Source organism: Nannospalax galili, unplaced genomic scaffold (assembly GCF_000622305.1).
Source record: "Nannospalax galili isolate Female #2095 unplaced genomic scaffold, S.galili_v1.0 scaffold800, whole genome shotgun sequence".
Taxonomy (NCBI): Eukaryota; Metazoa; Chordata; class Mammalia; order Rodentia; family Spalacidae; genus Nannospalax; species Nannospalax galili.
In genome coordinates this window covers 2759889-2772761 of record NW_008347125.1, presented here as the reverse complement: position 1 = coordinate 2772761, position 12873 = coordinate 2759889, and the positions used below count along the sequence as shown (strand labels likewise).

At 43.1% G+C, this 12873-nt stretch overlaps 1 protein-coding gene across 1 annotated transcript in view; it reads left to right on the top strand.

The window, feature by feature from the left end:
- The window catches only part of Ppef2 (protein phosphatase with EF-hand domain 2), a 38407-nt gene that overhangs the window by 7956 nt on the left and 17578 nt on the right, over positions 1–12873 (top strand). The window contains 11 exon segments of the mRNA XM_029568540.1: positions 121–166; positions 490–511; positions 1497–1639; positions 2536–2578; positions 2662–2825; positions 6694–6809; positions 7749–8037; positions 8656–8753; positions 9900–10094; positions 10533–10733; positions 10851–10999. Of these exon segments, the coding sequence (XP_029424400.1) occupies positions 121–166; positions 490–511; positions 1497–1639; positions 2536–2578; positions 2662–2825; positions 6694–6809; positions 7749–8037; positions 8656–8753; positions 9900–10094; positions 10533–10733; positions 10851–10999 (1466 nt within the window).

Sequence of the window (12873 nt, the reverse complement as noted above, 5' to 3'; positions counted from 1 at the left end):
TTTTAAAGAGAAAATTAGTAACTGTTGGCTTCTTAACTTTGTCAGGGTTTTCTAGGTATGGTATTTTTCTTGTTACGGTAAGGGTCAGTCTGAACTAATAATATTCTTTTTCTCTGCTAGGAGACTTACATGGCCAGTTGGATGACTAATATTTATATTTTATAAGGTAAGAATATTCAAATTAAGTTCCTTTCTTGCTCTTAGGCTTGATTTAGAAGTTCAGATATACTACCTAGTAAAATATTGCTTGGACTTCTAAAATGTTATTTTAAATAATATTTGCTTTTGTGTAGCAATACATGATATAAGGCAGCATTGCTTTATAGCCTAGTTTACTTTTGTAAGCTGTTATGCAAATGCAAATGCTTGATAAGTAGTGGGAGGCATTATTTGGCAATTGATTTTATTTTTCCCAGATAAAGAAAATAGATAATCAAAGCAACTAAAATTTGTTTGTTTTATTTTTTATTTGTTTGCTTGCTTTTTGAGACAGGGTCTCCCTGTAGCCCCAGCTGCCAAAATTTGTTTTTATATCTATTTTAGCTATAAATAGAACATATAACAAAGCATATATAATATTTTATTAACATGCTATTACTTTGTACATATATTATACTTCCAAAAGCATTTCCCCAAGTATTATCCTTTTTAAAAAAGGTTTTTGAACTGGGTGTGATGGCACATGCCTTTAATTCCAGCACCTGGGAAGCATAGGCAGGCCTATCTCTGTGAGTTCAAGGCCAGTCTGGTCTACATAGTGAGGGCCAGGCCAGCTGGGCTACATGGAGACCCTGTCTCAAAAAGACCAAAAAATAAATTAAAAAAAAATTTGAGCCAGATGTGGTGGTGCACACCTTTAATCCCAGCACTCAGGAGGCAGAAGCAAACCTCTGTGAGGTTGAAACCAGCCTGGTCTACATAGTGAATGCCAGACCAGCTGGGGCTGTAGAGAGACCGTGTATCAAAAAGAATTTTTGTTTTGAGACAAGGTCTCATGTAGACCAGGCTGGTTTCCCTCCAACTCTGTGTGGCCAAGGCTAGCTTTGAACTCCTGATCCTCTTCCCTCCATTTCCCAAGTCCTGGGATTACAGGTATGTGCCACCACACTTAGCCTGGTCCTATTTAATCCCTGTGAGTCCATGGCAGCCTTTACGATAATGATGAGTATGATGATGATTATGTAACTGACTTAAAACTGGCCTCCGCATCACAAGCTCTTGCTTCATTGCACATGCCGTGGCCCTGGCTCTAGCTCTGTGTAAAGTGTCTATTTGATAAGCATCTCTTAACCTCAGCCTCTCTGGAAAGAAATATAACACATGGAAAAGTTTTCCCTATTTGCTAACATTTCATATGAGAAACCCAAAACACACAGAATTGGACACAGCTCTGACATGATAATCAGATGCCCACTGACTTTAACCTCATTTCCTCTTCTCCCTCGGTCCTTCTTGGACTCATCTTCCGAATGGAAGAATGGTCTAACCCTCACCAGAGCCAGGCCTGTGTGTTCAATGGTGACTTTGTGGATCTAGGCAAGGATTCAGTAGAAATCCTGATGGTTCTCTTTGCCTTCATGTTGGTTTATCCCAAGGAATTCCATCTTAACAGAGGAAACCATAAGGACTATATAGTGAAACCATAAGGAAATCATAAGGACTATACAGTACAAGCCCAAACACGCTTGGTGCTCCATGCTTGCTTGTTATAATTGTAAAGTTACTTCACCAGAGTTCCCTGTTTTAGATGCCTTTTCAAAGTAGTTTTTGAGGACAGGGGATATAATTCAGTGATAGAGCATTTGCCTAGCATGCACAAGACTCTGAGTTCAGTAACCAGTAAAAAAAAAAATAGTTTCCTAATTCCTGAAAGTAGAACACACAATATACAATACTTTTTTTTTTGGTCTTTTTGAGACAGGGTCTCCCTGTAGCCCTAGCTCACCTGGATTCGCTATGGAGACCAGGCTGGCCTCAAACTCATAGAGATCCGCCTGCCTCTGCCTCCCGAGTGCTGGGATTAAAGGCATGCGCCACCAGGCCCGGCTAATATACAATACTTTTTTTTTTGGTCTTTTTGAGACAGGGTCTCCCTGTACCCCTAGCTCACCTGGATTCGCTAGGGAGACCAGGCTGGCCTCAACCTCATAGAGATCCGCCTGCCTCTGCCTCCCGAGTGCTGGGATTAAAGGCATGCGCCACCAGGCCCGGCTAATATACAATACTTTTTAAAGAATTTTTAATTCCATGATATCCTACTATTCAAATAAGAATATTATTTTTCATATACCATATCTTTAGCTTATAAAAATAAAGTTTCACATAGAAAAAGTAGTAAATCTAGTAAATAAAAATAATGTAAATATCCCATAATTTCTTTACCCAGAAATAATGTCAAAACTAAACTTTTTGGTGGTTATTCCTGTCTCTTTTCTAGTATTTTAAGTATGTACAGGTAGACTATGCATTTTTATAGAAATGTGATCATGCCATAACTATTGTTACTAAATTTATCTTAATACCTGGTTTATCAGTCTCTAGATATGGCTTTCCCAAGGAAATGATCCATAAATACAAGGTGAGCCCCTTTCAAAGCAAATGTGCCCCTTTGTTCAGACTGAGGTGTCTGAAACTGAGCATCTGGTTAACATCATTTTCCAGACACATGGAAAGAAAATCTTGAGAATACTTCAAGATGTATTCCGCTGGCTTCCTCTGGCCACTCTGGTTGATGAGAAAGTTCTCATTCTTCATGGTGGGGTGTCAGACAAGACTGACCTGGAACTGTTAGCTAAACTGGACAGGCATAAGGTACTGACTAATGAGCTAATACAAATCTCACCTTAATGTCCAGGTTCACTGTTAACATTTTGCATGCTGACTGGTAAGAATGTGAAGGGTTGAAACTCCACAACTGGGCTCAGGGAGCAAGTGTGCTGCAATCCATTAGCAATGTCTGCCATGGATATGCAAGATGGGCGTGGCAGCTAGTACTATGTGTTTGCCATCCCTGATCTAGATAATTCTAATCACTGACCCATATCACTCCTCTACTTGCTAAGTAATTCATATCTGAATCATCTTTAATTAAATTCAACACCTGTATTTTTCACTTCAAGGTGCCTCATCCACCTGCCCTCTAACTATCTATCCCATGTGGCAACCCTGGCTACAACATTCCTGATGACATTTTCCTGAGACATCCAATGAGAAGGAACTCATTACCACACAAGCTATGTCACCTCTGGGTGACTCCAATGGCTATGAACATATATGACAGCACATAGCTTTAGAGTCAGGACTGGATTTGAGTCTCGGAATATCCCATTACCACTTGACATGCAACTTTGTTCTGAGAAGTTGTCCAGAGATGAATCCTAGGGTGTCACTCTCAAGCCTTGATCTTCATTGCCAAGAAAAGGTGCTGTTATATCTATGTTCTGGGCAATAGAAAGGACGAGGGAAGGGAGGATGAGTACTCTTGCTCTTCTAGGATGTAATCAGAACTTGCTTGAGTCTCCATGCTCATCCCCTCTGTCAGACCATGGCTACTCCTCACTGGAAGGGAAGCTGGAGGTGCAGTTCTTTTATGGGTTGGCCGTCTGCCCAGCAGACATTGGGGGTTTCCAGTCCTACAAGTGAAAGGGAATGATATTCTTTGCCACAAAGATGTTCAAATAAGGGGACATAGCCTAAGCAGATAAAACCTAGCCTGTGAAGTGAGGTAGAAAGGGATAAAAATCCTGGTTCTTCTGCTTATAGTTTGTGTCCTTGGACAAGCTAACTTAATATAACCTTAGATTTAAGTCCACATAATGGGAATATGAATAACTATACTCTTGATTATTGGTTAAATGAAAATGTATCCTGCATATTTATAAAATTGTATTTACATTTGGCTGAAGTGACAGAAAGTTCCAAATAACTGTGATTTGATGCTCCTCTCTTTTTTGTGTAAACTCCAGAGCTGCATAGTAACACTACAAAGACATAGGAACTCAGACTTCTATCTTGCTGATTCACAATGGCATGTCATGATCCAAGATGGCTGCCTGAGTTCCAGCCATCATGACCACATTCTTCTAGTGAGCAGAAATTAAGAGCAGAAGAGAGACATGCTATTTTCTTTTATGGACATTCAATTGTACCCAAAATTTCTTTTCATATCCACTTGACCAGAGCTTATTCAAATGTCTATACTTAGCTGAAAGGAAAGTTTGCAAATACAGTTTTACTCCTGGGTATGTGGCTAGTACTAAGAAGGCAGACATATATAGAGGTGGACATAAATTACCATAGCAACATGGACTTGTCTGTCTCTTTGGCATCCCAGAGTTCTAGGCACATTCTTCTTCCTTTGCCCAAAAGTAGAGTCATCGTGCAGGGCTGCACAGGACTCAACCAGCGATTTTGTTGACTTCAGAGTCCAAGGTCTCTGGACTATGACCTGCTTGTTAGGCTTGGTTATAGCTTCTTGTGATTTGTTGACTAAAAGATAAGTTGTATGCCCCTATATCCTCCCACTCAATGTTTAAAGAGGAAAAACATACATGTTTTAGCAGAAGTGGGGGAAGGGAGGTCTGCAGCATTCGTTTGGCTGCCTCGCTGCTTTGGGGAAATCTCAGCATCTTTTTTTTTATTTAAGGCTGGTGTAGCATTCACTGTGGAGTCCAAGTTGGCCTCAAACTTGTGAGCCTCTTCCCTCTATATCCCATGTGCTAGAATTACAGGTGTGTACCACAATGCCCAGCTTCAGCCTTTAATGTATATTTTAAATTTTTTTATTAAAGTTGCAGGTTTCCTTATGGCATTTTTATAAATACTTAGGATTTATTTTTCCTGTGTGTTTGTTTTTTGAGACAGTCTCACTATGTAGCTCTGGCTGATCTGGAACTTGCTATGTAGCCCAGGCTGGCCTGGAATCCACAGAGATCTTCCTGCCTCTGCCTCCTGAGTGCTGGGATTAAAGGCATGTACCACTGTGCCCAGCTCATACTTAGTTTTTAAAAGATCTGTTTTTTATTTGTGTGTGTGTGTGTGTGTGTGTGTGTACATGTATGCAGCACCCTGGGAGGCCAGAAGAGGATATTAGATCCCTTGGAGCTGGAGTTACAAGCAATTGTGAGCTGCCTAGTGTGTGTGCTGGGAACGGAACTCAAACCCTCTGCAAGGACAGCAAGTGTTCTTAACTGCTGAACCATCTCTCCAGCTCCATAGTTTTTTTTTTCGTTTTTTTTAATTTTATGTGTATGCATGTGTTGCCTGCATGTAGGTCAGTGCACCCATGTCGTGCAATGCCCGCAGAGGTCAAAAGAGGCTGTCAGATCCTGCAGAAGACCTGGGTTCAAATCCCAGCACCCACATGGCAGCTAACAACTGTCCGTAGCTCCATAGTTTTAACGGGCCCTCCCTGCCACCTCTTTCCCTCATCTTCCTGCCCACCCTCTTATTTTCTTGAAGAGATGTGGGCCACTAAAACCAGAGGTCCAAAGCCAGTTCTTCTTATTTCCTTCATTAATTTTGCATGTTGCCTGGCACCTGATTTTTTTAAGCTTGGTATTTCCCCAACTTTGAGCTGAAACCTTCTGTTCAGCTGTGCCTCCATCTGGAGGCAGAGACAGCAAGCCACAGGAAAGCAGGTTATCTCATGGGGAAGAATCATGTGGGAGGAACTTTGGAAAGAGAGTTTATTTTCCATGACAGCGCAAGCTAACTTCCGAACATTTGGACACAAAGCTCCACAGAGGGGCTAGTGGAGCAATTTGTACTGTCTGGGGAGCCCTCTGGGGGCAAAACGTGGGGAAGTGTGGGGGCTCCAGGCAACTAGCTAGCTTCAGTCCAGGAAATCTTACTATCTCTGTGCTTCATTTCCTTAGCTGTCTGTAAATCGTGATGTTCTTGTAGGGCTGGCAGGAAAGTTAATTGATTTACGTACAATGTGCAGAACAGCACCTAATTGGAAAAGGCCCCATGTGCTTGAATCCTGTCTCCTTAATAATCAAAGTTAGAGACATGTCTTGGAGCAGACAATTGAATCCTTAGAATTACCTGAGGGACTGGAGAAATGACTCAGTGGTTAAGAGCACTGGCTGCTCTTGCAGAGGACTCAGGTCTGTTCCCAGCACCCACATGGTGGCTAACAACTGTCTGTAACTCCAGTTCCAGGGGTTCTGACATCCTCTTCTGTCTTCCATGAGCATTGCGCGTACATGGTACACTTATATACATACAGGCAAACCACTCATACACATAAAATAAAAGTAAATAAAAGTTTAAAAATATTTTATTTATTATTTTTATGTGTATGAGTAGGTTACCTGCATGTATGTAAGTGCACCCATGTTATGTAATACCCAGGGAGGTCAGAAGAGGGTATCAGATCCCCTGGAATGGGAGTTATGGATGGTGATTGTTAGTTGCCATGTAGTGCTGGGAATTGAACCTGGGTCCTCTGTAGAGCAGCCAGTGCTCTTAACCACTGAGCAATCTGTCCAGCCCCCAAATAAAAAATTTGTAAAAGTAGTTACCTGAGAAGTAACAGGTGTTGCTGGTGGGTCTTTGCTGAGAGTTGACGTGAGGAAGGGGCTGGTTAGGAGACAGATCATGTTGCTTAGCCTGTCTCTCAGGAACTATCTGAGAAATAGTAGCTATACCTGTCAACATTGGAATATAACCTTCACTCTCTCTAGGCAGAGTGGACTCCAAGCTACAAAAGTTCCCATTCTGTGCGCATGCGCTCAGAGTTCTTTTTGTGAACGAGGCCTTTGTCGTGCATGGCCTGGTGGAAGTTGTGTCCCTGAGTCTTCACCGTAGCACCCTGGCTGCTCTCTCTTTTTGCTCACTAGCACATTCTGTTCCGTGCCTGACTGCTGTCTTTCCTGCGAATACTATTCATTTTTATTTAATTTTCAACTTCATCCCAGCACTATGATGACTGAGTCAGTGACAGGCGCTATACTCAATGCTGAGGTCCAGGCTGAAAAGAGCTCCCACTCCTTGGTCCCTGTCCTTCAACAGGAACAAGTATGGGTACCATAGCATTTCCTGTGAAAAGTGCTGCCTCTTCTACAGCAAGAATCCCTTCATGGCTTCTGTCTAAGACTTCCAGCAGACAGCGTATAATAGTCCTGTGCCCTGTGCTGCCCGCTGTCTTGCTGCATGACTCTAGAGTTCATCCGCGTTTGTGCCCTGGGGCCACCTCTGCATCACCACCCTTGCATTTGTGGATGTTATTAAGTAGGGGGAAAAAAGTTCCTTAAACACAATATTTGACAGTCCATCAGCTAACCCAGGCTAAGTAACTGATGGGCAGACAGTGTATACAGCATGGATCCACTGCACACAGGGATGACTCACATCTGAATCAGGACAGCTGAGAAGGGTGTGAGATTTCCTCATGCTACTCAGAACAGCATACAACTTAAAATTTATTGCTCGTTTCTGGAAATTTCTATGTCATTTTCTGGACTACAAAATGTTATTTATTTTGTAAAATAGGTTAAATATTATTTTTAAAATGAAATACAACAAAAAAGACATGTGCCCGATGTTGTGGTGGCAACATGGAATTGCTATGCCAGTTTCTAAGGCTCACAAGAACCTGCTTGTCTTAGTTCAGGCAAGCTGCACAGTGGACCAGAGTGTTTAGGACTAACCTGGATGCCAAAAGGGTGCTCCGAAAGGACTGACCATTTCATCCTAGCAACTGTTCTTTGTTGTTATTGTCTTGTTTTCTTGGATGTGTTTAGATTGTTTCTACCCTGAGGTACAAAGTGAGAAACAGGAGGAGCAGCAGAGAAAAGTCAACCAGCCAAGCTCTGCACAGAGACCCACTCCATGGCTTCTTCCGCAAGGCCGCGCTTTCCCCTCTTCACCATTTCACCCGGGCTCGGACTTAAAGGCGCACAAAGCGGGTCGGTCCTGCAGCAGCCCCTGAGGCCCCCTTGACTGGAAGGAGCTGTCCAGGCAGGTGCGGTGCTCAGTGGACTTGGAGCTGGAGCATTGCCGGCAGAGCCCACTCTGGAGGAGTGGAGGCAGGTGGGGGTGACCAGCGCCATCAGGACCAGCAGACCAAATCTCCTGCATAAATTCAGTAGGTGCCCTAGGGCCCTTCTTTCTCTCTGGAATTAGAAAACCCCCAGAAGACAAGACCTTTCGTCTCCTAACTCTTGTTAAAGTTTTGTAAAGGATGGAGAGGTGTTGGGAGCCTGGGAGCCTGAGGTTCAACTGAGTCTCAGTTACCTCTCAAAACTGCTGCAACTGAGTCTCAGCTACCTCTCAAAACTGCTGACAGACCTAAGCTGGAAACTTTCCATTCTGCCCATGGCCTTGGCCCAAAACCTTGGCAGGCAGCCAGGGCTCACAACCTTGGCTCAAAGCCGGGGCCAGATAGCCTTGCTAGATAGCCTTGGCCCATGGCCTTGCTCTCCTTTCCAGCATATGGTTCTATTCTTCTATAATCAGAGATTCCTCCTTTAATGTGCGTCAGAGCCCTTATGCTCTGACTGATGTATGGTTTGCAGTCTGTGTTCCTTTGTTTTCATTCTCTATAAAAATTCTTGCTTGAGCTTCAATAAACGAGGCTTGATCAGATTCCTGTCTTGTCTCCATTTCTCTTGTCGCTTGCTCCATCCCCGGCCCCAACCCCCAATCCAGGTACCCAGGTGGAAGTTCTGCAGGTCGGAACCGAGTTGCATTGCAGAGTGGCCTCCCACAGGTGGCATCCAGCGTGGGCCTGGATACTGGGGGACAACGTGAGGGTCTAACGATGAAGAAAAGAGGAAGGGGTGCGCACCTGATCAAACAATAGCTCGGAGACGTCGTGGTAGCCTGCTGTGACTGAGCCGACAGGTAAGTTGGTCGTTCAATCATGGGGCAAGAATTGAGTCAGCATCAGAAATATGTAATACAGTTAAAAGAAGCTTTACAGGCAAGAGGAGTAAAGGTTACAACTGAGGATTTATTTCATTTCTTTGATTTTGTGAAAGACATCTGCCCATGGTTTCCCCAAGAGGGAGTTATTGATGTAAATAGATGGAGAAGAGTGGGAGATCCATTTCAAGAATTTTATAAGGCGTTTGGACCAGGAAAGGTCCCAGTTACTGCTTTTTCTTATTGGAATTTGATTAAGGAATTAATAGATAGTAGAGAAGTACATGAGCCTGTAATTACAGCAATTGCTCGAGCTGAGGAAATTTTTAAAACTAGTTCTAAGTCAGAGTTAAGAGGAACTTCCAAGGAGGAGCCTCCGGAGCCTCCTGACTTAATTTCTCTGGATAGTGATGGTGAGAGTTCTGTTAAAAGTTCAAAAAAGGAGTCCTTGAAAAAGGAGCCCTCAGAGTCAGTCAAAGGAAAGGGAGATTGAGAAGATGATGTTCAAGAGCTGAAACAGGAGCATGTTCTTATGTATCCTCTTTTGCCAGAGGCTTTTTTGTCAAAAGCTGCTCGTTCAGCCTTGGACGGAGATGGCACAGAGGCTGTGAGAGAGGGGGTGGTTAGTAAAACTGAGGATGGATTACAAAATGGCCGTGAGAGGCAGGTTTTGTGGCCTCCTCCCCCTTCCTATGGTGTACTGCCTGTTCCAGCTGTCATGGCGGCGGTAGAGCCCAGATCAAAAACAAGGGGACAGATAGAACAGTTGCAGGAGGACATCAGGTTGGAGGAGATGCATCAATCCTTGATGCTCAAACAAATTAAGTAGGAAGAGATGCATCAGGCACTGGTGTTTAAGTTACAAAAACTTGAATTGGCTAGAGGTAGTGAGGCTGGTGTAGATGAAGGAAAAGTGGATGGAAACAGAGTTCGTCCCACTTGTGGGAGGCCTGGCTTTCATTCATATAAGGAACCTCTTGATAGTCTGGAGAGGTTTTCCTCTCATATGGAGGCTTTTCCGGTAACAGAAACAGTGGATGAACAGAACCAGACATGGCGACATCATGATGGCTTTCAGTTTCCAATGATTAAAGAGTTAAAGCTTGCTGTGTCTCAGTATGGAGCTACAGCTCCATTTACTGTAGCTATTATAGAAGCTGAATCTGAAAATTGGCTAACTCCTAATGATTGGAATCAGTTGGTGAAGGCAGTTCTTAGTGGAGGTGATTATTTGCTATGGAAATCAGAATATTATGACAATTGTAAGGAGACAGCTAAGAGGAATCAACAATGTGGAAATGAATGGAGTTTTGATATGTTGATAGGTGGAGGTGAGTATGAGACTAATGAAAAACAGATACAGTATGATGCAGGTCTTTATGCGCAAATTCGAGCTGCTGCTCTAAAGGCATGGAGGAAGCTTCCAGTTAAAGGGGACCTGGGAACTTCTCTCACTTCTGTTAAGCAGGGCCCCGATGAGCCATTTGCAGATTTTGTTCATCGCTTGATGACCACAGCAGGAAGGATATTTGGAAGTGCTGATGCAGGGTTGGAGTATGTGAAACAGTTGGCATACAAAAATGCTAATCCTGCCTGTCAGGCAGCCATTAGACCTTATAGAAAGAAGACAGATATAACTGGCTATATTCACCTGTGTTCAGACATAGGGCCGTCTTATCAGCAAGGGCTTGCTATGGCAGCAGCTTTCAATGGACAAACAGTAAAGGAGTTTTTGGCTGAGAAGCATAAAGCTAAGAAATGTTTCAAGTGTGGCAAGAATGGGCATTTTTCCCAGGAGTGTAAGGCAGATAATGTTCAGCAGAAGACTGATAATGGGAAGAGTCCTGGAATATGTCCCAGATGTAGGAAGGGAAGACATTGGCTCCGGGATTGCAGATCTAAAACTGATGTTGAAGGGAGACCTCTACTTCCTCTTCAGGGAAACTGACTTTCAGGGTAATGCTTTGCCTCCCCGTCAGGGAAACGGGCAGAGGGGCCTCCCTCAGGCCCCGACACAAACAATTGGGGCAGTCAACTTTATCCCAGCAAGCGACAGCAATCCATTTCTGACCTCTGCAGAGCCACCCCGGGAAGTGCAGGACTGGACCTCAGTTCCTCCTCCCACACAGTACTAGCTCCAGAGATGGGAGTGCAGATAATAAAAACGGGTGTGTACGGCCCTTTGCCTCTAGACACTTGTGGTTTGATTTTGGGACGAGGTAGCTCAGCCCTTAAAGGCTTAAGCATTATACCTGGAGTGCTTGACTCTGATTATACAGGAGAAATTCAAATCTTGGTAAAAGCCAATGTTAATATTGTCTCCATATAACCAGGAGATAGGCTTGCACAACTGGTTCTGGTACCTTTAGTCACTTGTTCAAATCCTGCCAAAAAGAATTTTCGTGCAGCTCATAATTTTGGTTCTTCTGATGCTTATTGGGTTCAGGCCATTACTTATAAAAAGCCTACATTAACTTTATGGCTTGATGGGAAAAGATTTGATGGTCTTATTGATACTGGAGCTGATGTTACTATTATTTCTGCTGAGGCCTGGCCTGCAGCCTGGCCCACGGTGGAGACTCTGACTAATTTAAAAGGTATAGGGCAGAGTCAAAATCCAAGACAGAGTTTGAAATGTCTCGCTTGGAAGGATTCTATGAATAATTCTGGCTTGATTAAACCTTTTGTGGTTCCTTATTTACCAGTAAACCTGTGGGGAAGGGATTTGCTTTCACAAATGGGAGTTGTGATGTGTAGTCCCAATGACGTTGTTACTGCGCAGATGCTTGCTCAAGGGGCTAGGAAAGAAAGAGGATGGACAATTGTTTCCACTACCACTCCAAGGACAGAATGATACGAGAGGTTTGGGAAATTTATGATGGTGGCCATTGACAGTCCTGCACCCTCAAACTGTGTGGATCGTATAACCTGGTGATCAGATGATCCTGTTTGGGTAGATCAATGGACGCTCACAGCAGAGAAGTTGGCAGCAGTCACTCGTTTGGTGCAGGAACAATTTGAGGCAGGGCGCATTGAAGAGACTTGTTCTCCATGGAACATGCCCATATTTGTTATTAAAAAGAAATCAGGAAAATGGAAGTTATTGCAAGATTTAAGAGCAATTAATTCTACTATGGTTCTTATGGAGGCGTTACAACCCGGTTTGCCCTCGCCAGTTGCTATTCTGCAAGGATATTTTAAAATAATATTAGATCTTAAAGATTGTTTTTTCACTATTCCCTTATATCCTGATGATCGTAAATGCATTGCTTTTAGCCTTCCTTCTATTAATTTTAGAGAGCCTATGAAAAGATATCAGTGGAAGGTTTTGCCTCAAGGGATGGCCAATAGCCCTACTCTTTGTCAGAAATTTGTAGCTACAGCTCTTCAAAATACTAGAGCTTTTTGGCCTTCCATGTACATAATTCATTATATGGATGATATCCTGATAGCAGGTGCATCAGGAGAAGAGGTGTTGCAATGTTTTGCTCAATTGAAATCTGATTTGTTGGATGCGGGTTTGCAAATTGCTCCTGAGAAGGTGCAAATGCAAGATCCTTACTCTTATTTAGGTTTTCAACTTGATGGACAAAGGATAACTAATCAAAAGGCTATTCTTAGACTTGATAAATTACTAACTTTGAATGATTTCCAAAAGCTATTGGGTGATATTAATTGGCTACGTCCTTACTTGAAATTGACTACTGGTGACTTGAAGCCCCTCTTTGATATCCTTAAAGGGGATGCAAAGCCAACTTCATCCAGAGAACTTACTGAAGAGGCTAGAGTTGCAATACGTAGAGTTGAGGAAGCAATTGCTAATCAATTTGTTACTAATGTTGATTATTGTAAACCTTTATGGCTCATGATTTTTAATACTCAGCTGTTGCCCATGGGTCTTCTTTGGCAGGAGCCTGCTCATCCTCTTACGTGGATACATTTACCTGCTTCCCCTAAAAGGGTGTTGCTTCCATATTATGATGCCATAGCTTATTTAATAAT